This window comes from Rhincodon typus, chromosome 2 (assembly GCF_021869965.1).
Source record: "Rhincodon typus isolate 14 chromosome 2, sRhiTyp1.1, whole genome shotgun sequence".
Classification (NCBI taxonomy): Eukaryota; Metazoa; Chordata; class Chondrichthyes; order Orectolobiformes; family Rhincodontidae; genus Rhincodon; species Rhincodon typus.
In genome coordinates, this window is record NC_063333.1 from 54,445,182 (window position 1) to 54,469,079 (window position 23,898).

Below are 23,898 nucleotides of genomic sequence, written 5' to 3' on the forward strand. Positions count from 1 at the left end.
TCTGCCTATGATCATCCACCCCTCTTCTGTCGAATAGGACTGAGAATTGTTAAGGTCTTAGTCAAATAAATTCAGATAAACCAGAAACTACAGTCAGTTTCACCTTGGTGGGAGAAAGAATTTAAAAGCAATAATCTGGATCAAAATTAATAGTCACCGGATAAGAGAGGATTAATTACAGAAAGCCAGCACAGATTTGCTAAGGCAATTTGTCTTTCCCGGGCAAAACTAAAACATTGTGGATGCTGAAAATCTGAAACGAAAAGAGAAAATGCTAGAGAAACGCAGCAGGTCTGGCAGCGTCTGTGGAGGGAGAAATATTGTTAATGTTTTGGAAATAATGTGACTCTTGTTCAGAACTGTTCTGACTGTCGGGGCAGCACAGTGGCTCAGTGATTAGCACTGCTGCCTCACGGTGCCAGGGACCCCGGTATGATTCTACCCTTGGGTGGCTGTCTGTGTGGAGTTTGCACATTCTCCCTGTGTCTGCGTGGGTTTCCTCCGGCCTCCCACAATCCAAAGATATGCAGGCTAGGTGGATTGGCCATGCTAAATTGCCCACGGTGTTCAGGGATATGTAGATTAGGTGGGTTACAGGGAAATGGTGGGCGGACAGTGGGAAGCTCTGAGGGTCCTCTGAGGGTGGACTCGTTGGGATGAAGGGCCTGTTTCTACACGGTAGGGATTTATGACTTGACATGTTAACTATGTTTTTCTCTCCACAGATGCTGCCAGAACTCCTGAGTTTCTCCAGCACTTTGTTTTTGTTTATGCTTCCCTAAATTGTTTTGATGAGGTAACTGAAAGTGGTGATGGGAGTGTTGTGGTCGATGTATGTATGAAATTCCAAAGTACCACACAATTGTTTGCCAGGAATAAAAAATGACAGTGGCAGAATGAATACAGAGTTAGCCAAGTAACAGAACACAGAATGGTGGCAAATGTTTGCTTTTCAGACTTTGGGTGCAAGAGCAGGTCAGACACTGGGAATTCACCACAAAATCTGCCCAACATTTCTAAGTCAGAAAGGTAATGGATAGCTCTCCATTGAACTTGATGAGTGAGGTTCCAAGAAGCTTATGACCGTCCTGGACAAACCAGACTGCCTGATTGCCAATCCATCCACCTTTGGAAGCATTCCTCCATCTCCGATGCACAGTGGCAGCACTGTGTACCTACCATACAAACAATACATTGCACCAACTCGCCAAGCATCCTTCAGCAGCACCCTCCAGACCCATGAACTCCACCACCTACAGGGACAAGTGCAGTAGCAGCATTGAAACACAGTCACCTGCAAGTTCCCCTCCAAATTAAGTATTGTCCTGATTTGGAACTGTGTTGCTATTCTTTCACTGTTGTGGGATCAAAATCCTGGAATTATCAGGCAGTACAGTTGGTCTACCTGCAACACATGCATTTCCAGCTCAAGAATGCAGCTCACTACTACATTCTTGAGGGCAATTATGGACGAACACGCTAATAATCCATGAAAGATTTGTGCTTAAAAGCTAGTGGGCTTCCTCAGGGGTGTGGTCTTAGGGTCATTGCTTTGTGTGTTAATGGCTTAGATTCAGACATACAGGGTACAATTTCAAAATTTGCGCATAATACAAAACTTAGAAGTGTTGTGAATTGAGGAGTGTCGTGATAGACTTTAAGAGCATTGGTACAAAGGTAGACAGAGACCAGGTGAAATTACTAAATGTGATACATGTGATACATTTTGGTTAGAAGAATTAGTAAAGGCAAATAAATTAGTGGGTACTATTCCAAAAGGGTTCAGGAACAGAATGTCCAGGCAGCATATTTACACAACTTGTTGAAGGTCACAAGATAGGTTGCAAAATTGGTCGAAGAGGTTTCGGGCATCATGTGCTGTATGACTTGAGGCATAGAGTATAAAAGAAATGTTATGATAAGCCGTAATAAAATACGATGTCAGCCTGAATTGGAGTATTGTATCCAATATTGGGTTCACTGTTTAGGAAGCATTTGAGGGTGAGGATAACAGTTATGTGGAAGGGTTGGAGAAACTGGGTTTGTTTTCAATGTTCAAAACCTTGACAAGTCTGGATGGAGCAGGAGAAGAGAAGCAGTTCCCATTGGTAGGAGGGTCAAGAGCAGATCAAACATATTTACACGGATCATTACAGGAATCAAAGATGGTATGAGGAAGATAATCTTTACATATCAAATGGTTATGAACTATAATGCACAGCCTGAAGGAGTTTTGGAGGCAGATTGAACTCTGGCTTACAAAAGAAAATTAAATAAGTACTTGGAGAGAAAAAATGATGCAGAGCTACAGGGAAAGGAAAAGGCAGTGGAATTAACTTAATAGCTCTGGCAAAGACCTGATTTGGTCAGGCCTAATGGCTGTAACCTTTCTATAATTCTCTAATTCCACAATGAATCCAAGGTGTCTTTATTTATGTAAAGCAAATTGTATATTGCATTGATTCTAAAGTGCATAGATAGAAGCTACTGCATCAACAAGCTAACGTGGAAGTCTGAGGATTACATGATGTTGGGTTAATAATCAAAGGTTATGGGTGTTGTAGCAAGATATATTATTTTACGGTTACAATAAAAACATTTGTTTGTGAAAACATACATAACTTTACAAATGTATTGCCTTCATTTCTTAAAGGTGCAGCCTATTCTCGTGCTGAAGATAACATCAAAAAGCTTATAAACATGTGTGGACTACCATTTCTGCCAACTCCAATGGGGAAAGGTGTGGTACCTGACAACCATCGCAACTGTGTCTCTGCAGCCAGGTCTAGGTTTGTATGGGAAATGATGCTGATGTCCTTTCAATGTGGAAAATATCCATGGAAATTACATTCCAAATATTAAGCAATCTGTCAGGGCTTCATATTTAAGCGTAGTTCAATTTCCATTTTCTGTGTGTGAGAACACGATTGCAAATACCCTTTCTCCATTAATTGCACTCTTAATTATACTAATATTCCCTTTTTTCTTTTATAGCACTTTCATTGTCATTAAATTGCAATATATTTAGTTTTATCCTATGTACTTCAGGTTTCTAATCATCTCTCAATTCTGTGACGATCTTGCCTTATCCCATAGTGTATCTTCCCCATCAAACTACATAAAGGCTAAAAAAATTAAAACTATCCTTTACGTTCAATGGAGCCTACAATCATCAGAGTCTTTAAAAATATCCTTGATGTGTGTGTGTGTGTGTGTGTGTGTGTGTGTCTGTGTGTGTGTGTGTGTGCGTGTGTGTGTGTATACATGCAAGATGTCTTGTCATGATTAATTGCTGGAACATTTCTACTAACATGCTTTGTTTGTAAAATATAATTGTTATAAAGTACAGAAATTTATGCTCCATGTGAACAATGCTATAGGAACAGTTTTTTGGTATTGCATTATATCTGATAAGAGAGCCATGTTGCTGCAGCTATTTGTCTTCAAATCATTTGGACAAACCCAAGGGTGTCAATATGATTGTTTGAAACTGTGGAGTTTTGCATTTGTCCTGATAAGTTTAAGACAAAATGATACAGCATCATGTTTATAAGTATCTGTTTCAACTCAAAAAATAGGTGACAGCTTGTTCATTCCTCAGGGCAAAACCTTAACCAATTAGAATTAACCTTATGATTTAAAATCTAAAATAAAACAAAGAGCTGCTGCTGCTGCAAATCTAAAACAGAAACAGAAATTTCTGGAAAAACTCAGAAGGTCTGACAGCATCAGTAGAGAGAAAGCAGAGTTAATGTTTTGATGAAGATTCACTGGACTCAAAATGTTAACTCTGCTTTCTTCTTGCAGATGCTGCCAGACCAGCTGAGTTTCTCTAGCAATGTCTGCTTTTGGTTTAAAATTTAAACAAAGTTTGACAGTTAACTGTCAATCACCATAAACTGCTACATTTTCCATGGCAACACCTCAACTAATTAGAGTCTATTTGCAAATCGATCAGTGCTGGCCTTTCATACAGTATGTGTGAATTTACTTTGGCATTTCTTACAAATTGTCTTAATGATTGCAAGATCAAAAGCTTTGAAGGAATATGCCTTTTTTCAATAATACTCAAGTCCTGATTAATTACAAGACCCATTCCATCTACAAATATGATTTTACAATTTTCACAGAATTTAATATTATCAACATAAGTACAAAACAAATGATACTCAATAAAGTAGTAGTTTGCAGTCAATCTACTTTGGGGCACCAGTTCATTATGCTGATTGTCTGGGCACATATCACTTGTTCTTTTGATTTAATTTCTCCTTCTGTCTTTGGTCTTCCTTGTGCAGCAAATCACTTGCAAGAATTTTTTTTAACCTTTTCTAGCTTCTACCCCTGTGTATGATCAGGTATGTCCTGAACTCTAATTGGCTTGCTGACATATGGTCAGCACATGATTAATCTCAGATTGGCTAAACAGATTCCTAACTTGTTCCTTTAAAGCAATGGTCACCTTAATGATGTCACTGCTTGCTGTTGTCTAAATCATTCTCTGACAGGCCAATCCCATCATAAGATCACTGAATGCCTTTGAATGGGGGACCACCATCACCCCCTCTCCCAGTGGTTTACTTTTGGGTTACCTGTGTGGCATGTCAACTTCCTGTTGATGGGTGAATAGTGGTGGTGGATGAGACCCTGAAGTGGGCATTAATTGTCAAGTTAAAGGCCTTAATTGGCAATTGGGAAGGAAGGCAGTTCACAGGACTTCCTGTTCCAGACTTAATCTGTGCAAAAATGAGAAGGCACCAGGGTCCCCACCTCATGTTGGATTAAATGGTTCCCCTAGCACCAAACTTGCCCAAGGGGAAAGGAATTGAATTCTGCCCAATGATTGGGATTGAGAATTGAACAATTTTCCTCTTTCTATCCAAGGGCCATTGAGATTTCTCCCCCTCTCCCCCACCACCTTGGCAAAGATGAGCTAAACCAGCCTCTAATAGATTTCAAATTGAGCACTCTGTACCCCTGGATTAGTTAGTTACCTACTTTTTTTTAATCTGGTAATTCATCAGGAGACACTATTCACCGTTTCCCAAGTGTCTAGCATTTCCTGGCGTTATGTATGTAGTTGGGGGGTGCTTTCCCTTTAAAAGAGAGCTGGTCAGGTGACCTGGGAAGGCAGAGCTTGGGTCCAATCTAGAACTGGTAGAGGCGTGAGAATCATCAATAAAGTGTTCCTGTACAGATTTACATTGGTTTGCCTGGTATAGAAATCCTGGTTCCAAAGGAAGCATCAACATAATAATTGGTAACTTCTGTGGCTACTCTGGAAGACATTGGGTGGAATTTTCTGGGCCCGCTTGCAATTGGATGGAGCTGGGAAGTCTGAAAACTTAGCCATGCTGTCTTTGGTACAGCCACCCCACGCTTTCCCACCTTCATTCATGTAAGTCCTGAGTGGATGACCTTCTCGCACTACCTTTACATAAGACTCTTGATCAATTGATGACCACTGAAGAATCACTTCAAGGACCTATTTCTGTCTGGGTGTCAATTTTCTCAGCTCCAGGAGGGATAAATAAGAGTCATCCTACTCAAATGGTAAACTGAGATTCCTCCCATTTATTTTTGCTGCAGTCACTCCAGTTAAATCTCTTGATGTCTGACTTCTTTGATCTCTTTGGGCCTTGGAGATTTGCTGGAGAAGTGCTTGTCAGTGCCTGCGAACACACTGATTATGATTTATTTTTTGACTATCTCTTTGAAATATAAACTTGAAGATGCAAAATGAAGCTGCTTTTGCTTTGCCCCATGATGTGACATCTGTAATCATGGAAGACACCACATCCTCACTGTATCATTGGGAAGATTTGTTCTTACAAAGCTCCATGCTCCCATCCTTGGAATGACAGTGATAGATGATGGGCACTCTGAGGAAGTTCTATGAAGACAGGAATTCTGTGTCTGGCTGAAAACAGCTCAACCTATTCTTTAATGGTCATCTTTTCCACAGTTGTTCAGCTTAAAATCTTTTAATTTTTTTTCCCCATTCTAAATTTTATTAATGAGAAGAATGATCTTGCCTAGAAATCTTGACTAACTGATGCATCTGTTCGTTACTTTCTATCATGAATGTGCACACAAAAATGTTGTGAAGTGCCTCTCATACTCCATACACTGACTCAGCATTTTCATAATACTCTAGTACCTCCTCATTGGCTTCTTCCAGAGCTTGCTCATACTTCAAAGGAAAATGTAGTCCAATTTCAATGTGCATTATTTTCTCTTCCCGCTTTCCTTTCCTGGGAGAAAAGAGTTAAGGATGGTGTTATTAATTATTTGTCTACAATTGAAGTTCTTTACTGAAAGTTTCTCTTACTCAGAGCTTTGCAGAATGCAGATGTGATTTTGCTGCTGGGAGCCAGGTTAAACTGGATTTTACATTTCGGACATCCACCAAGGTTTCGTGCTGATGTGAAAATCATACAGGTATCGTGTAAAGGGCTTCTATTTCAAAAGGATTGATCACGATTTTAATGTATAGAAACATAAAAACGTAGAAGATAGGAGCAGGAGGAGGCCATTTGGCCCTTTGAGCTTGCTCTGCCATTCTTCATGATCATGGCAGATCATCCAACTCAATAGCCTGATCCTGCTTTCTCCCCATAACCTTTGATCCCATTTGCCCCAAGTGCTATATCTAGACGCCTCTTGAATACATTCAGTGTTTTGACATCAACTACTTCCTGTGGTAATGAATTCCACAGGCTCACCACTCTTTGGGTGAAGAAATGTCTCCTCATCTCCATCCTAAATGGTCTACCCTGAATCCCCAGACTGTGACCCCTGCATCTACCCTCTCCAGTCATGTTAGACTTTTATAAGTCTGTACGAGATCCCCCTCATTCATCTGAACTCCAGCAAAAAGAATCCCAATCTAGTCAATCTGTCTTCATACATCAGACTCGCCATCCCTGGAATCAGCCTGGTAAACCTTCGCTGCACTCCCTCGAGATCAAGAGCATCCTTCCTCAGAAAAGGAGACCAAAACACTATTGCACACAGTATCTCAGCCTCTAGGTTAATGCTTTATTTTTAGTCCTACCGTTAGTTGTATATGTATGTGCAAATAAAGCAAGTTGATTTATATACAATATTTAGATAATTAGATTATTACAGGCCTCAATTGATTTTCTTCCTGCTGGATCACTTGCTTTCCTAGTTTCTTTGCAAAATGTGAATCTCAAGTATGTCCTCAATATTATCATTGCAGGGTATTACCACGTGACTACGGGAGGAATTTCTATCCCACTTGGCCTAAAGCAGGAGTAAGGGGCTTTTCATGTATAATTGTGGGAAGGGCATAACCACTGTCCTTTTGTTCCCATTTGGCCAACAGCAATTTTAAGTTGCAGGTAGAAAGGAGAGTCAGACAAAATCAGTGATGTAGACATTAACAATGCAGGTTAAGCTCCGAATGGAGTATTTTTAAAAATGCATTCATTCTTAGGATTTGGGCATTATGGCTGAGCCAGTGTTGCCCATCCCCAGTTGCCCTTGAGAAGGTGGTGGTGAGCTGCCTTCTTGAACCGCTGTAGTCCATGTGCTGTGGGTTGACCCGCAATGCCATTAGGGAGGGAATTCCAGGATTGTGACCCAGTGACAGTGAAGGAACAATTATATATTTCCAGTTCAGAATGGCTGATGCCTTGGAGAGGAACCTGCAGCTGGTGTTCCCATGTATCTATTGCACTTGTCGTTTAGATAGTAGCGGTTGTGGGTTTGGAAGGTGTTGTCTAAAGAGTCTTAGTGAATTTCTGTAGTGCATCTTGTAGATAGTACACACAGCTGCTACAGAGCGTTGTTAGTGAAGGAGTGAATGTTTATGGTTAAAATGCCAGTCAAGCAGGTTGCTTTGTCTTGGATGGTGTCAGGTTTCTTGAATATTGTTGGAGCGGAACTTATCCAGAAAAGTGGTAAGTGTTCCATCATAAAACTCCTTTGTAAATAGCAGACAGGCTTTGGGGAGTCAGGAGGTAGTTTGCACACTGCAAGATCTGTAGTGTCTGACTTGCTGTTGTAGCCACAGTATTTATATGGCTAGCCCAGTTCAGTTTCTAGTCAATGGTAACCATTAGGATGTAGGTAGTGGGAAATTCAATGATGGTGATGCCATTGCCACTGAAGGTTGAGCTGTACTGGAACAGCTTGGGGTGAGGTGTGGTAAATTCTGGAACACAAGTCTTCAGTGCTGTTACCTGACTGCTGCATTATTCTGTAGTCTGATCGGGGGAGTGAGAGGGCAACAGTTATCACTGCCAAGGTACAATGGTAGATTGAGGGACAGGAGAGGCCCAGGTAAGTAGGAATGTTTACAGGTTTTTAAAGGCTTATATATGAATAAAGAGGAGGAAGAACACTACTGTAATCAATTGCAATCATGACCCTTTTAATCTTCCCATCCCTCTCCCCCGATCCCCAACTATGAGGAAACAATTTGCCAAGTTCCTGGCACCTACCTTTTGCCACAAGAGGTCCTGCTATCACCTACTGGCCAGGCACTGATCCTTGCTGGGGTTGGATGCTAGTTCGATCTATCTTATGCAAGAGAGGACAGGAGCCAGAATTTGTTGGAGCCTCACACAGTTCTAGAAGTGGCTAGAACTTATCATGTGACTTGGTCCCTCCACACACCAGTTCAGCCTCTGAAAAGCCAGCAAAAGTTTGTGAATGACACATACTAGTCTGAATGGCCTTGTATACATTAAAACAGAGATCCAGTATGACCAGAACATTTGTTTCCCAGTCTTCTTGCGTTTATTTGTACTACATTTTTCCCCATCCTATTAACACCTCCCTTAATGACTTGCTTCACAACGAAGGAACAGGAGTAACTCTGGTATTTTCTTGTTAGTGAGATAATATTCATTGAAGGGGAGAAATGTGTAAACCACAAGTGCTATGGTAATATTAGTTATAAATCACAACTTTCCAAACTATATATTGTAACCCCTACAGGGGTCACAAGACAAGATTTTAAAATTGTGAGCTTTGAAGCAGCAATGATGCCTGTGGAGCTGAGACTGAATGTTAGTAACAGTGAGACCCCTTTAACTCCTCTTTCTTTATTAGTGGGTATAGCTTAAAGATCAGATCTTTGAGACCTGATTGCTGCTAAAATAAAGCTTTTGAAAAGGTATGCGTTTTTTTATATATTAAAAAAAGCTCCATGGATTGGCTAGTTCAAACCTTGATGAATTCGGCCTGTTTGAAACTCCCTTCCACCCAATCTGGTACTGACCACCCCTCAGTCCTCCAGTGCCTGAAACTACCATTCTTCCCCAATCCCTGGGAACATGCACGTTAAATCACAGTCAAAGCAGGAAATTGCTTGGGAATCCCAAACAACATGGTCACATGATCCGAAGCAGCTCTCCAACTAACTCTCTCGAAGTGAGATGAAGACAGATTATAAACTGGAAATTATGAGATTTTCAGCAAATTGCATTACTTACTTTTTCAAAAGAAAAGAGTATTAATATATCTTTTAGGACCTGAAAAATAAATGTGTCTGAAACTCCGATCTTCCAGCAGTTTTATACATGGTAGAATTTTACAGTTCCCCTCCTTGCAGGTTTGCAGGGTGGAAAGCGGGGCTGCAATATTCTGGCTGGCCTTGCCTCCCATTCCCAGCTAGTTTGCTATTTTACAGGAAGCGGGTGAGGCCTAGGGCAGTCGGCCTACCCTTGCTCCAGTTGAGGCCCTTAAGTGGTCAATTATTGGCCACTCAAGCCCCATTTCCTACCTGGCAGCATTTCTCAGGCTGGGGAGAGATGTTTGGTGACAGAGAGACCCATCTCCCTGCTTGACCTTCAGGTAGGAGAGTGGGGTTGGCTAGGTGCCAGAATCACTGGCTTCCTTCCAGATCAGAGGCCAGCGCTGCTGCCTCCTGGCCTGACCTGGCTGTTGCGAGCACCAACATGGGACTTCCCTCTAGTGACTGCCGCGACACCCCCAAACTTACCTCTAGGATTTAGAATCTGGGGACTGCTTTTAACCTCAGGAAAGACCAACACTGCTTTCCTGCAGCTGGGACTAGAGAGGTGCCGACTAATCATATTGCCCAAGCAGCTCTTTGCAGAAGGACTTTTGGCCAGGTCAGGGGACAAGAGTCTCACCTAAAGCCAATTAAATGCAGCTTCATTGGGAGGGATCCATTCCCTGCCCAACTCTTCAGGTGGCAGGGCAGGAAACCTGCCATCTGTAGAATTTTGGCCACAACAAAGGAGGTTTGGTGGCATAGTGGTTAGCACTCATAGCGCCAGGAAACTGGGTTCGATTCCAGCCTTGGGTGACTGTCTGCGTAGGGGTTGCATGTTCTCCTTCTGTCTGTATGGGTTTCTACTGGGTGCTCCGGTTTCCTCCCATAATCCACGGTGGATTGGCCATGCTAAATTGTCTGCAAGTGTCCAGGGATGTGCTGGCAAGATGGGTTAGCCATGAGAAATGTGGACTTACAGGGAGAGGCTGGGTGACTGAGTGTGGGTGGGATGCTCTTCAGAGGGTCAGTGTAGACTCGATGGGCCAAATGGCTTCTTTCCACACTGTAGGGATTCTATGATTCCATAGTATTTTGAATTCGGCCTACATTGAAAACAATTGATGTTGGAATGTTACTGTGCCTGCGAAAAGGCATGTCAGTCAATGTTTTAACTAAAACAAAAAGCCACTGACACTTTGAAGAAGATCCACTGATTTTGTTAAGACTGCACACAGCCGGCAACCACTGCCTCAGTGTGGCCTGCTTTCCTCGTGTCCCAGCACAATTACCACAGGCATTAATTGGGCAGCAAACCAGTCTCTTGTGTTAGTAAGACCCTGACCCCATTAAAATGCTATTCAGGCTATCAATGTGACCCAGGATCAGTCTAATTTCCTGATAAGTGCCTCAAACAGGAAAATACAGTCTTTATTTCCAGCATTTCCTGTTTTTATGTCAGGTTTTTAAAAATTGCTAGTTATTTTTCTTTCTCTGATCTCAATTTTACTACACCTTTCTATTTGTTACATATATGTTACATGTGGCCCTTAGATATTAAACAACGACTTCACTTTTGTTTTTAAATAAGGTTGACCTATGTGCTGAAGAACTAGGAAATAATGTGAAGCCTGTTGCTGCCTTACTAGGTGATGTGAATGCTGTGGTCGAACAGGTAATTTAATATTTTCATAAAGATTTCCTTTTCTGAGTTACTTTCCTCGCTGCCTAGATATCTCTTCAGGCATTACGTTATGGTTTAACCATTCTTCACCTCATAAAACATCACCGGATCTTGCTCTTCACGTTTGCCGGCCAAGATAACACTCAGATTCTTTTCTGCAAACCATCTTCTTAAACCCTTCTCCCCTGTTTCCTCCACCCTCACCCCAGCAGCAAATGCAAGAAACTCATGCACTATTTGGTCACTAAGATTGACACCATCTGATCAACTGCTTCTGTCACTTCCCTCCCTTTCAGTGACCCACTAAACCAATCTTTCTTTCTGTGACCCTGTTCTTTGCCCTAGCCAAGACCTGGCACTGTTCTGCAGTCTCTATCCCCTCACGCTCCCTCCAAGTTCATCTTGTCCAAAGATCTACTTCCTGCTCCCTTGATCCTATTCCCACTAAACTGCTGAGCATCCAACTTCCTGTCGAGTCTCTTACATTTGCTGATGTTATTTTTGTTTGTCTCTTTTCAGCTGTGATCTCCTTCTTCTTAAAATCTGCTGTCGTCACCCTTCTCAAAGAAACAAACGTTGATCTACCTTCTTCGCAAACATCAGACCCCTCTCCAACTTCCCTTTATTCTGAAGTCCTTGATCATGCCACATCCCAAATCGATGTCCATCTGTTCTGCAGTGTCATTTTTGAGCCCCTGTGATCAGCTTTCTGCCCCTGCCTCAGTACAGAAAGAACAAAAACAGAAGTTGCTGGAAAAGCTCAGCAGATCTGGCAGCGTCTGTGAGGAAAGTATCAGAGTTAACATTTCGGGTCCGGTGACCCTTCCTCAGAACTTTGTTCCTGATTTACAGCTTCTTTTGGTTTTTGTTCAGTACAGAAAGAGCCCTTTCTAAAGTTACAAATGAACTGCTATGTGATTGTGTGACAATGGTGAACTTTCCCTCTTAGTTTTTCTTGACCTGTTTTCAACCTTCTCCCCAACTGGTGGTACTGTTTGCTCCTAAGTCCCTCTGCTATCATCCAGCTGGGTGGCACTGCCCTCACATCATTAAATTCTCATCAGTCTAATAATAACTAGACAATCATGTGTAATAACTTCTCATACAGCCTAGTGCTGTTACTTCTGTGTACCCCCAGAATCTATCCATTGTCTCTGCCTGTTCCTTAACTATGTGCTAGCCCTCAGCAAAATCATCTAAAGCATTAGTTTGCTCCTGTAGACTAATGATACTTGACTCTACCTAATCCATCAGCTCTCTCCACTCCTCCACTGTTGCTAAATGATCAGACTGCTTACTCTCCATTTAAATAATGGGAAAAATCCATTATCTTCAATCTCCACTGCAAACTCTTCACTTGCCACTGACTCCTCCCTGGTGACTGCCTGAGGCTGAACCAGACTGTACTTAACTTTAATGTCATATTCAGCCTAAGTATTTGCTTTCAACCACATAACTGGCCTGATCACTAAGTCTGCCAATTTCTACCTTTGTAACATCGTCCGGCTGAAATCTGACTACATTGCTGTTAGAATATTTGGCTCAGCCTGTGCATTTAGCCTGCAAACAAGTACATTGTTCAAATCACACTAACCCACTTTGTTCCTATTATCCCTCCAGCCTCATTATCTTCATCAGAGAAGTGCATAGGACCATTTGGTTTTTCAACACGATTTTAGCTAGTATCATTCAATGTGGTTTAAAGATGTAATTCATTCTCACGAGTCATGAATCTTTGGAATTCTCTTATTGAAAAGGCAATGGAAGCAGAGTCTAAATATTTTTAAGGCAGAGATGGCTGGGTTCTTGATAAGCAAGAGAGTGAAAGGTTATCAGAGATTGTTGGGAATTTAAATTTGAGGTTACAATCAGATCAGCCATGATCTTATTAAATGGCAGAGATGGCTTGAGAGGCCAAATGGCCTACTCTTGTTCCTTGTTTGTTTCAAAATCTCATGAAACAATAGCATTTTATTCACGACTCATCAGCTTCTCACCTAATACACTTTGTTCACAGAGGAATTTAATGATTCTTAAATGGATCTATGAAAGTAAAGAACTCTACAAAGTAAGCATTATATTTAGTAACTAAGTTATAGATCAGTTTCCCATATTTAGCTCATCTACAGTAATTTTCAAAAATATAGTTTTTTTTACAGGTCTTCTCCATGGAGACCTGGATCTTCTCCATTTTGTTGAATAAGGAGTGGAGTAAGCCCATTGTGAATAGCATAAGTGAAGGAATAAGCCTGTTTATTTTTAAACACTGCATTCGATCTTCTGCAGTCTGCACTGTCTGAGAAAGTGGGTCAGGCTGGAGTTGGTGGAAATCTGGAGCTTCAGACAGCTCAGTTGCTGCCTTCGCCAAGGGAGTGAGTCAGTGCCTTCAAAACATTCTAATTCTGGAATCAGTGTCAACATCGAGCTATCTCATCACATATACTGCAGCTACAGGTGTAAAGCCGTTTGGTCTAATACTTCCCATGTACAAGGTATTTTTGTGCAATCCAGACTCTGTTGCCATATCCTAACTTGCTGCTAGTCTCATTCACCTATCACCTTTCTGTTTGCTGATATACATCGGTGCAACTTTTGGCATTGGTCTTGGTTTGGAAAGTTTCACTTTTGTTTTTCAAATCTTTCCATGACCTCCTCACCTCCCCCCCCAGCGTTTCTCTGCTATCTGTTCCAAGTCAACAACCCTCCAAAATATTTGAGCCACTGCTAATCTGACCCCTTGCACATGTCTGATTTGGGTTTCATTGCAACATTGTTACTGTTGTGTGGTCTGCATTCTCTGTCGTCTTAAACCTCTGTTCTTTAAGACTGTCCTAAAAACCTTAAGATCTTCAAGACTTGTGTTTATATAGCACCTTCATGAATTCAGCATGTCCCAAAGTGCTTTACACCAAAGTAAATATTTACAGCTGCTATGGTGCAGTTTTATTGTGTGAAAAGTGCTAAATAAATGCAAACTGTTCTTGAAGCTGGAGCAAAGCACAGATATCTTGTGTCGGAATGTGAAAAAGAAAGCCAAATTGCTGCTGCGAATGAAGTTGATTTTCAAATGGATAGGAACATGAATGGAAGTGTGCTTTTTATAACTAATTTTTGAGGTCACTTCATTGTTGTGTAATTTGATACTGATTCAGGTGTCAGTTTCAATAAGCACTGGGAATATTGAATATGTTAAATGTAAGCAGATAGAAGTGCTGCAATAGAGACACAGAAGTTGTGAAAGCATTAGCAGCAAGACTGAAGGCACAAGGACTGATAGAAAATGATCAATGACAACAGGGAATGGAAACCCCAAGGTCCAAGTGTAAGGCGACATAAAATAATGGATTCAACTCGTGTGTTTGTGTGTAAGCCATTAAAATTGGCGTAAACAAAACCAAAATTTTCTGGAAAATCTCAACAGGTCAGGCAATATCTGTGGAGAGAAATCACAGTTAACATTTTGGGTCGAGTGACCCTTCCTCAGAACAATTCTGATGAAGCATCACTGGACTTGAAACGTTAACTGTGATTTCTGTCCAAAGATGCTACCAGACCTGCTGAGCTTTTCCACCAACTTCTGTTTTTATTTCTGATCTACAACATCCACAGTTCTTTCGGTTTTTATTAAAGGTGGTTGAATGGGTTGAGAACATGGTTAAAAAAAGCATTTAGTGTCCTAGGCTTTATCAATGGGAACATAAGGTACAGAAGTGAAAAGTTTATGTTGAACTTGAACAAATCACTGATTCAGCCTAAGTTACAGTATTGCCTCCAGTTCTCGAAACTGCACTTTAGAAAGGATGTAAATGCTTGGGAAACAGTGAGAAAACAATTCCTGAGAAATGTTTCAGGGATGAAGAACTTTACTCATGAAGATAGATTTTAGAAGTTAGAATTGTTTTCTTTGAAGAAAATCAAGGCTTGAGAGGAGATTTAATTGAGGTATTCAAAATCATGAGGCTGTATTCAGAATAGATAAGGAGAAACTGTTGCCACTCATGAAGGGATCTCGGACATGATGACACAGATTCAAAGTCATTGGTAAGATATGAAAAACTGACATGAGAAAAAGGTTTCTCACACAGTGCATGGTTTGGGTTGTGACTGTGATGGAGGCAGATTCAACAGAAAGGAATTGAAATCTGTATCTGACAAATAATACTGTGCAGTGACACAGAGGGAAGTTTAGAGAATGGAACTAAGTGAATTATTCATTTCGAGTGTAGATGTAGTTGCAATGGGCTGGAAGATCTGTCTTCTGCAATGCACTAATTCTATAATTGACGCTGCAGGCAAATCACTGTTTGGGTTCTACCGAGGGCACTCAGCTGCTAGCTTTATTACAGACCTGATCAAAACATGGGCAAATGAGCTGAATTCCAGAGGTGAGATAAAAGTGACTGTCCTTGTTTCAAGAACACATTTGACCATATGTGACATCAAGGAGCCCTAGCAAAACTGAAGTCAATGGGAATCAAGGGAAAAACTCTCAGCTCATTGCAGTCATCCATAGCACAGAAGAAGATGGTTGTGGCTGTTGGAGGTTAGTCTTCTCAGCTCCAGGACACCTCTGCAGGAGTTCCTCATGGCAGTGTCCTAGGCCCAACTATTGTCAGTTGCTTCATTATAAGGTCAAAAGTCAAGAAGTTCACCGATAGTTGCACAATGTACAGCACCATTCATGACTCCTCAAATCCTGAAGCAGTCCATGTTCCGATGCAGCAAAACCTGGACAATATTCAGACTTTGGCTGAAAAGTGGCAAATAACATTTGCACTACATATGTGCCAAGCAATGACCAGCTGGAACAGGAGAGAATCCAACCATTGCCACTGACATTAATAACATTTCACAAATGTTATTTGCCACTTTTCAGCCAAAGTCTGAATATTGTCCAGGTTTTGCAGTATTTGAACTGCCATTGCTGAATTCCTCATTATCAACGTCCTTAGGGAGTACCATTTGTCATAAATTGAATTGGGCTAGCCATATAAAATAAAATAGTGTGGATGTTAGAAATCTGAAATAGAAACTGAAGGTGCTGGAGAAACTCAGCAGGGCAGGCGACATCTTTGGAGACAGAAACAGTTAGCCATGTAAGTGCACCCTCTATAAGAGCAGTCAGTGGCTAGGAATCCTGCAGCAAGTAACGCATCCTTGACCTCCCCAAAGCCTGTCCATCATCGATAAGGCACAAGTCAGGAGTGCGATAGAATACTCCCCACTTGCCTGGATGAGTATGGCTCCAACAAAACTCAGGAAGCTTGACACCGTCCAGGATAAAACAGCCCCCTTGAAGGGCACCATACTCACAAACATCCACTTGCTCCACCACTGACGCTCAGTAGCAGCAATATGTACGATCTGCAAGATGCACTGCAGAACTTCACCCAGGTTCCTTAGAAAGCACCTTCCATAACCGCTTCTATCTAGAAAGACAAGAGGAACAGATACATGGGAACACTACCCACCTGCAAGTTCCCCTCCAAGCCATGCATCATTCTGTTTTGAAAATATATCACTGTTCTTTCAGTATTGCAGGGTCAAAGTCCAGTTAATCTATCTCTAACAGCATTGTGGGTGTACCTACAGTAAATGCACTGTAGCGGTTCAAGAAGGCAGCTCCCCATCACCTTCTAAAGGGCAACTGGGAATGGGCAATAAATACTGGAACAGTCAGTGATGCCCACATCCCATGAATAAATATAAAATGTAAGAACCATATCTTCTTACCTTTGTGTCTTTACAAACAGTGAACTGTAAGGAAAAAAAACTTTCTAAAAACCATAATTTACTAAGATGGCTACATAATTTCAAAGCAAGGAATTTGTTACCTATTGCGAATTGCTGTCAAATGCAGATGATCAGAGTTGTTTACAATTGAAGCTGACTGGTTTCAGCTAACTGAGCAGGTTGGAACTGGAAGCTAGTTACAGAGGCATAGAGAGAGAGAAAATCGCAGAGGCGTGTGCTGCTGTTCACAGAGAGGCCACCTGTTCTCTGTAATTTAAAAAAAAGCTCAGTTTAAACTTGAAGAAAACCAGTTAACTTCCCAATATCAGTTGCTGCAAGCTGTGACTTTGGAATTGATAAATCGAGACATTTTCCAAAGGAATAAGTCACTCTTTCTTTCTTACAAACCAGTAGAAACTTCCAAATAAAGTCAACTGAACACCCAGAATCTAGCAAGCTGAAGAAAGATATTTTCAATGTTAGAATCAGGAAGCAAAGACCGTGGAACCTGCGTTCCCTGTATATAAGGGGGAGTTTATAACAGCATTAGAGTTTCAGTTAGCACTGTTATGTGCAAGGGGTTTGTATGCGTTTGCTTGTAGCTATAATCCAATTACGTGTAATAATTAATCATTCTTGTTTTCTACAGAAAGCCAGTCTGTGTCCTGAGTCTAAAAGTTAGGTAAATTGGGGTGCTGTGCGTACCTGCAAAAGAAAAGTGACATTTGGTATGACTCTTGAGATTAACGGGCTCAATTTATGGTGCATTACCCTAATGAAATAAAACAAAAGTAGAGTTGATAACTACCTGCCTAATACATTTGGACTGCAGCAGAACCAAAAGGCATTGTACCTTCTGAAGAGCAATTAAGGATTCACAACAAACAACGCATACATACTATGAATTAATTAAATATCGGAAACTTCAATTCCGTCAATGTGAATTATATAACTGTTACGTTGTGGGATGTTTGACTGAATGTGTTTTCAACCAAAGGGTTCTTTGATTGCAATGTTGCATTTTTAAACAATGTCCAGTTTCTGCAGAGTTCCTCATGCAGGATGAAGCCAAGGAATTGCTAGTTGCCGGCAGGGATCTTTTTAGTTCCTGCTTACCTCTGATCTTGCCCCCAAGGGCCCTAAATATCCAGCCCCAGAAGATGTGACGAGTTGGAAAAATGACTGAGAATCCTTAACTTTGCTGACAATGCTACTACAAAGTTCAGGTGCACGTTTTCGAGGAGAGATATGAGATTGAACCAACATGGTGGAATATAATTTGATACTGTTGTGCCCCACTTGCTGACTGTGAAATTAAGTATTTTAATTATTCACATCGGGCCTCTTGGGTCTAGACCCAAAACTTCAGCTTTCCTGCTCCTCTGATGCTGCATGGCCTGCTGTGTTCATCCAGCTCTACACCTTGTTATCTGAGGCCTCTTCCCAAGTATTTTTGTCCACCTTTATAGAAATCACAAAAATGCAGAATGTGAATGAAGCAATTATCAGTTTAGAACAGAAAGATTCTACTCTTACACAGAGGAGGTGGGGATCTGTTAGCTCAGTTGATTGGATGGCTAGTTTGCAATGCAGAGTGATGCCAATCAGCATGGGTTCAATTCCCCCCCCAGGCTGAGGTTACAATGAAGGAATCTCCTTCTCAACTTCTCCCCTCACCTGAGATGTGGTAGCTACCAGGTTAAACCACCACTAGAGTCATCACTCTCTAATGGGAGAGTAGGACTATGGTGACCTTTATTTTACATTTTACTATTGGAAGTAGGAATCTGCTCAGGAAACCTGAAGTTGTGATCTTATAGTGGCTGCAAAAGCAGATTTCCTTTGTTCCAGACCTAGTTTATTCATGAGTTGGGAAGTCCTTGGATATTAAAGATACACACATCTGTTCTGACGCCAGGTTGCCTCTTTGAGAATGATAAGAAATTTGTATTCCTTTTCCCTCGCCATTTTTGCAAAACCCACTGAAAAATACAACACCTTGGAGAGTTTGACCACTAGGGGAAGCCAGCTGAGGAGTAAGTGTTAAACATTTTGACATCTTCAAAAATCACTATCAGATGCTATATTACAATACGTGTTTTAATGCAGTGAATGATCATAGGATGCTGTTCTGCAAATTTAAGCTGGCCGTTACATTGACCAGCATTAAAGTACTTTCCCAAATGGAGGAAGTGCTACAATGCATTCAAAGCGTTAGAAAGATATTTTGGACTGAGACTTAAATGTCATGTATAATTTATTTTAAACAATGCCCTGCTATTGAACATTAAAAATTTTTAACTACCACCTCCACTCCATTGATTGCCAGTTAACCTCCTTTGAAATTGAAAATACACCACCTGCTCTTTCAGGTTCAGGTGGTTCTGAAAGCTGAAAGTGAATGTTTTAAAAGCTTTGTACATTATGAATGTTTGACAGTGTTCTAAAAGCTGAGAAGTGCTTAGCTTCATGTATGAAAGGGGTAAAGTCAAAGGACATAAAACTAAGCTGGGCTGCTCTGGTTGCTGTCCCTGAGTACTGAGATGGACCTCCTAACCAGTCTGCTGTCACATCTTGCTGGGTGGCCCACTGGAAAACCTCACTATTCCTGTTGTTAGTGCAAAAGTTAAAGGTTTTATAAAAGTATGCAAAGTTTCCTCAAACTAGCTGACCTTATCAACCCAGCTTGACAGAAAGCACAAACCACAAAAACACAAACTGTACTTAACAAAAGCTACTATCTATTAGAAATAAACAAATTCTAGCTGCAGGTAAATGCTTATAAAATGTTCACATATAATTACTAATTAAAACTCTGACCCCTATAGAAAACATCCCCCACACTCACATGCAGACAGACCCATAAACAATGGATGTTATGCCTGGAGGGAACTGCTGGCAAGGCAGTGCAGTGGTCCCTGTCCACACGGTTCACGAAGACGATTCTGTTCACTTGTTAGGCCATGCTGTTCCTTGGTCTCCCTTCTGCAGGTACTTTCACTTGCTTGAAGAAGGCACAGAGCGACTGGTCCACGACTTATAAAGCCTCTACCTTGTTGGGTAAAAAACCACAGCTTGCAGCAATTGGTGAGGGAAAATAAATCGACTTTTGTCAAGCTCTAGGTATCTTTAACTACAGAAAGACAGACACCACTTCCCATTCCGGAGGTCCATAGGCTTCTGGCTATACAATCCACACCCATAAGCTGTTGAGCTACCTGAGAGCTAATCACATAGTTGTTGGCAGACAGGAGGCCTTTGTCATTGACAACTGCTCACCAGTCCACAGACCGATCAGCTACCTATTGCCACCTTATACACACCTGCTGATGTCAATTTGTAATTAAACTTAAAAACAAAATCCCAGGCCAGGTCAGTTCTGTGCATTTTGGAAGCCCCAAAAAAACCTGACTCACATTTTGCAAGATCATGAGGACAATCACTGCCAAGTGTGAAAATAGATGAAAAGTTGTTTTACAGCAATTTGATTGATTTAAATGGTAATTGTTAAATATTGATACCTATACATAACACTGGGAAGTGTGCATAAAAAATTTCAGAATAACTGAAGTATGACAGACAAGGAAGTACATGCTGCATACAAAAGCTTTCCATGGATGTATAGCGGTGACTCATCTAGCGGGCAGAATGCAAGCACATCGAGTGTGACCTGCAATATTAATTGAGCCTTGCCAACTTTACTTCACACTATGTAATCATTGGCCTGAGACTGTCTATATAGAGTAGCTGCAGCCTTAGCATAACTTATGTTGTGTTAAATCACTGCAATTTACATATAATCCAACTACTTATTAAGAAATGTCATAAACAATCAAGTACTGAAACAGTAATTCAAACTTCATTGCATGTAGCAACTAAATATAAGACCCCTCAAGTAAGCAAGTATAAGCCTGCAACTCAACTTGGTTATTACCCAATTAATGGTGAAATCTGGCCAGAAATTTAACCTATGGTGGTCTGTCTCCGGAAGTTTCCAGGGTTTGGTCCTTCTGTAGTGTTGTTTTGGAAGTTCTGCTGTTGTTGTAGAGTTCGATCCCTGTACAGATTTTTGTCCTTTGGTCCCTGATGTGATATATTGATGATTGTTTAAAAGTCCTTCCATCCAAATTATTACAATCTGCAGCTTGTCAAAAGTAATTTCTTTGTATCTTGTTACATTTGGCCTTAACTGTCTGTTTGAAGACACAGCTTCCCTGTGATTAACTCCTTAATTCATCGTAGGACATGGCATAAAGCATCCAGTTTATCAAGCAGGTGTCAAAGCAGTTTTGTCTATGGAACCTCCACTCCCAGATGTGGCTAACTTCTTTCACTTCCTGTATAAGCTTGTCCTTGTCCTTTAATAGTTTATTCCAGACAAAGTTAATACTGATTCTTTCCATGTGTAACAGTTTATCTTCGTTGATTCATTCATTCCATGAACAGTTATTAAAGTTCTGAAGTCTATAATATCACACTTGGGAGCAATTAAATCCAGCTTGAGTAGTGTACAAATTACAGTTCTGTCTTTATCACTGCTTCCATGATCCACGCACACTTTCATCAAAACCTGACATATAGGAAGCACTAATTATCTTAGCAAACATTGTAATTTCTGTTTTGCAATTTTATCCTTTTGGTAAATAGTCATTTTCAATTATTTTGGCTAAACATCACTTAATCTTTTTTGACGGCCTGTTTATTACAGCGAAAGTAGTAAATAGACATTTCAGAATGTGAAATAGCTGTATTTTTACTTGTGTGCAGCTACAGAGATTAATAAATAGAAAGTGAGTGGAGCAGGTGGAGAAAGCTGCATGAATAGCTGGCTGTGTAGCTCATGGAGGTGTCATGGGTTAAGTCTTCAGTAAGTCAATGGCATAGACTTTTTCTAACCATGCTCCTCAGATACCAGCTCTTAGGACTACAGCAACTGCAGCATAGACTTCATTGTTCTCAAAAATATGTTGAACTTGATGCGACCTTTTGATGTATAATACAACATTGAGGACCCCATGTGGATTTAATGATTTTGTTATTACTAACTGACTTAGCTTAGTTCTTCTTGTGAGTGTTTTCGTCAAGTCTGGATAATGTGTAGGTAATTGCTTTATTTATAATTGTTTCATAGAATCCCTACAGTGTAGAAGCAGGCCGTTTGGCCCATCAAGCCCACACCAGTGCTCCAAAGAGCATCCCACCCAGACCCACCCCCTGCTTTACCCTAGACGTTATGGGCAATTTAGCATGCCCAATCCACTTTGGACTGTGTGAGGAAACCCCATGCAGACACGGGGAGAATGTGCAAACTCCACACAGACAGTCGCCCAAGGCTGGAATCAAACCTGGGTTCCTGGTGCTGTGAGGCAGCTATGCTAACCACTGAGCCACCGTGCTGCCCATTCAACAGTGTTCTCTATTCTTTTGACTCGTATGCTGTTAAATGTTGCCTTGGTGCAATGACTATCATATAAGCCTCAGTAATGGTGGTTGCAGTCTGTTTATTTGGCCATAGGACAGTGAACATGTGGGCCCAAATATTCTGATCAGGTAAGGGGGAAAGTTTAAAGGAGATGTGCAAGGAAAAAGTTTTACACAGAGGGTGGTAGGTGCCTGGAACACGCTGCCAGGAGGGATGATAGAAGCAAGTACAATTGCAGTGTTTAAGAGGCAGTAAGACAGACACATGAACAGGTTGAGAATAGAGGGATATGGACCATGTACAGGCAGGTGGGAGTAGGTTAGAATAGCACCATCGTCGGCACAGACATGATGGGCCGAAGGGTCTGTTCCTGCGCTGTACTGTTCCGTGTTCTGTGGAATGGGAACAGATTTCCAATCCTAATCAGCCAAAAAAATAAAATCCACACTATCGTTCTGAAGAAATATCACTGTGGTCTCTGAGTGAGGAACCTTCTCAGGTGAAGCAGTTTTAGTCCAGGCTAGGAATTCATACGGCTGGTAGCAAAGTGGATCAGTGTTGCAACCAGTGTCTCTTTTTCAACATTCCGTCATCTTCCAGGTTTCAAAGGTTTTGAAACAACTATCACACCTACTGAGGGAAAGTAGGCATGTGAGATCAGTGAGGGGTAAGAGTGCCAGCTGGGCAAAGGGTTTAGGATACCAGTTGGGTGAAGGGGCTTAGGTGACAAGTGGGTGAGGGTTTAGGTGAGAGGTGGGTAAGAAGCTGATGTAGCAGGTGGCTGGGGAGTGAGGTGGCAGGCGGTTGAGGGGTAGGATAGAGTTCCAAGTGGACAGTCAGTATGATGGCAGGTAAATGGATCTGTATTTGGATAGGTTGGTGGGGAGGTCAGGTTGAGAGGGGTGGAATTTTGACTTTTTTGGGACTGATCTGGTTGGAGTTCTGGCCGGGAGGAGGTCTTAGGTATTGGGAGGCACTGGGGGAGGTTGGGTCAGGTGAGATTGGGTGTGTTGGCATTGGGTATGTTGGGAGATGGAATGGGTTGGTATTGGGGAGATGCTGTAGGGTGTATGGAAGGCCGTTATAGGGAACCATATCCTGGGGGTGGAGCATGGATTTTAGATTGGGGTTTGGCAGGGAGTTGTTGGATCTGTGGAGGAGTTAGGTGGGTATGAAAGCCTGGGAATTCATGGTCAGGTTAAGTGCAGTGGGAGTCATCAGTTTTGCGTTGGAATGAAAGAGTCGGTGGTTAGATTGAATGTGGTGGGAAGGATTGGGCCTTGGTTTGGAGGGGGGTGGTGGTGCAGTGATTTAGGGGCATTGATTTAACAGTTATACAGGGGAAGAGACCAGAACCTGGATCCCTGGCCCTACCTGCAACTCCTGACCCGAGCACAGCAACCCCCTCCTCCCGACCCGAGCACAGCAGCCCCCTCCTCCCGACCCGAACACAGCAGCCCCCTCCTCCTGACTTGAGCACAGCAGCCCCGTCCTCCCAGCCCGAACACAGCAGCCCCCTCCTCCTGACCCGAGCACAGCAGCCCCCTCCTCCCGACCCGAACACAGCAGCCC

The 23,898-nt window shown here is 41.7% G+C and overlaps 1 protein-coding gene across 1 annotated transcript in view; it reads left to right on the forward strand.

The window, feature by feature from the left end:
* The window catches only part of hacl1 (2-hydroxyacyl-CoA lyase 1), a 56,585-nt gene that overhangs the window by 10,515 nt on the left and 22,172 nt on the right, over positions 1 to 23,898 (forward strand). Inside the window, exons 4-6 of the mRNA XM_048608083.1 lie at positions 2,565 to 2,789; positions 6,333 to 6,438; positions 11,079 to 11,162. Coding sequence (XP_048464040.1) covers positions 2,565 to 2,789; positions 6,333 to 6,438; positions 11,079 to 11,162 — 415 coding nt within the window. The remainder of the gene's footprint in view (positions 1 to 2,564; positions 2,790 to 6,332; positions 6,439 to 11,078; positions 11,163 to 23,898) is intronic.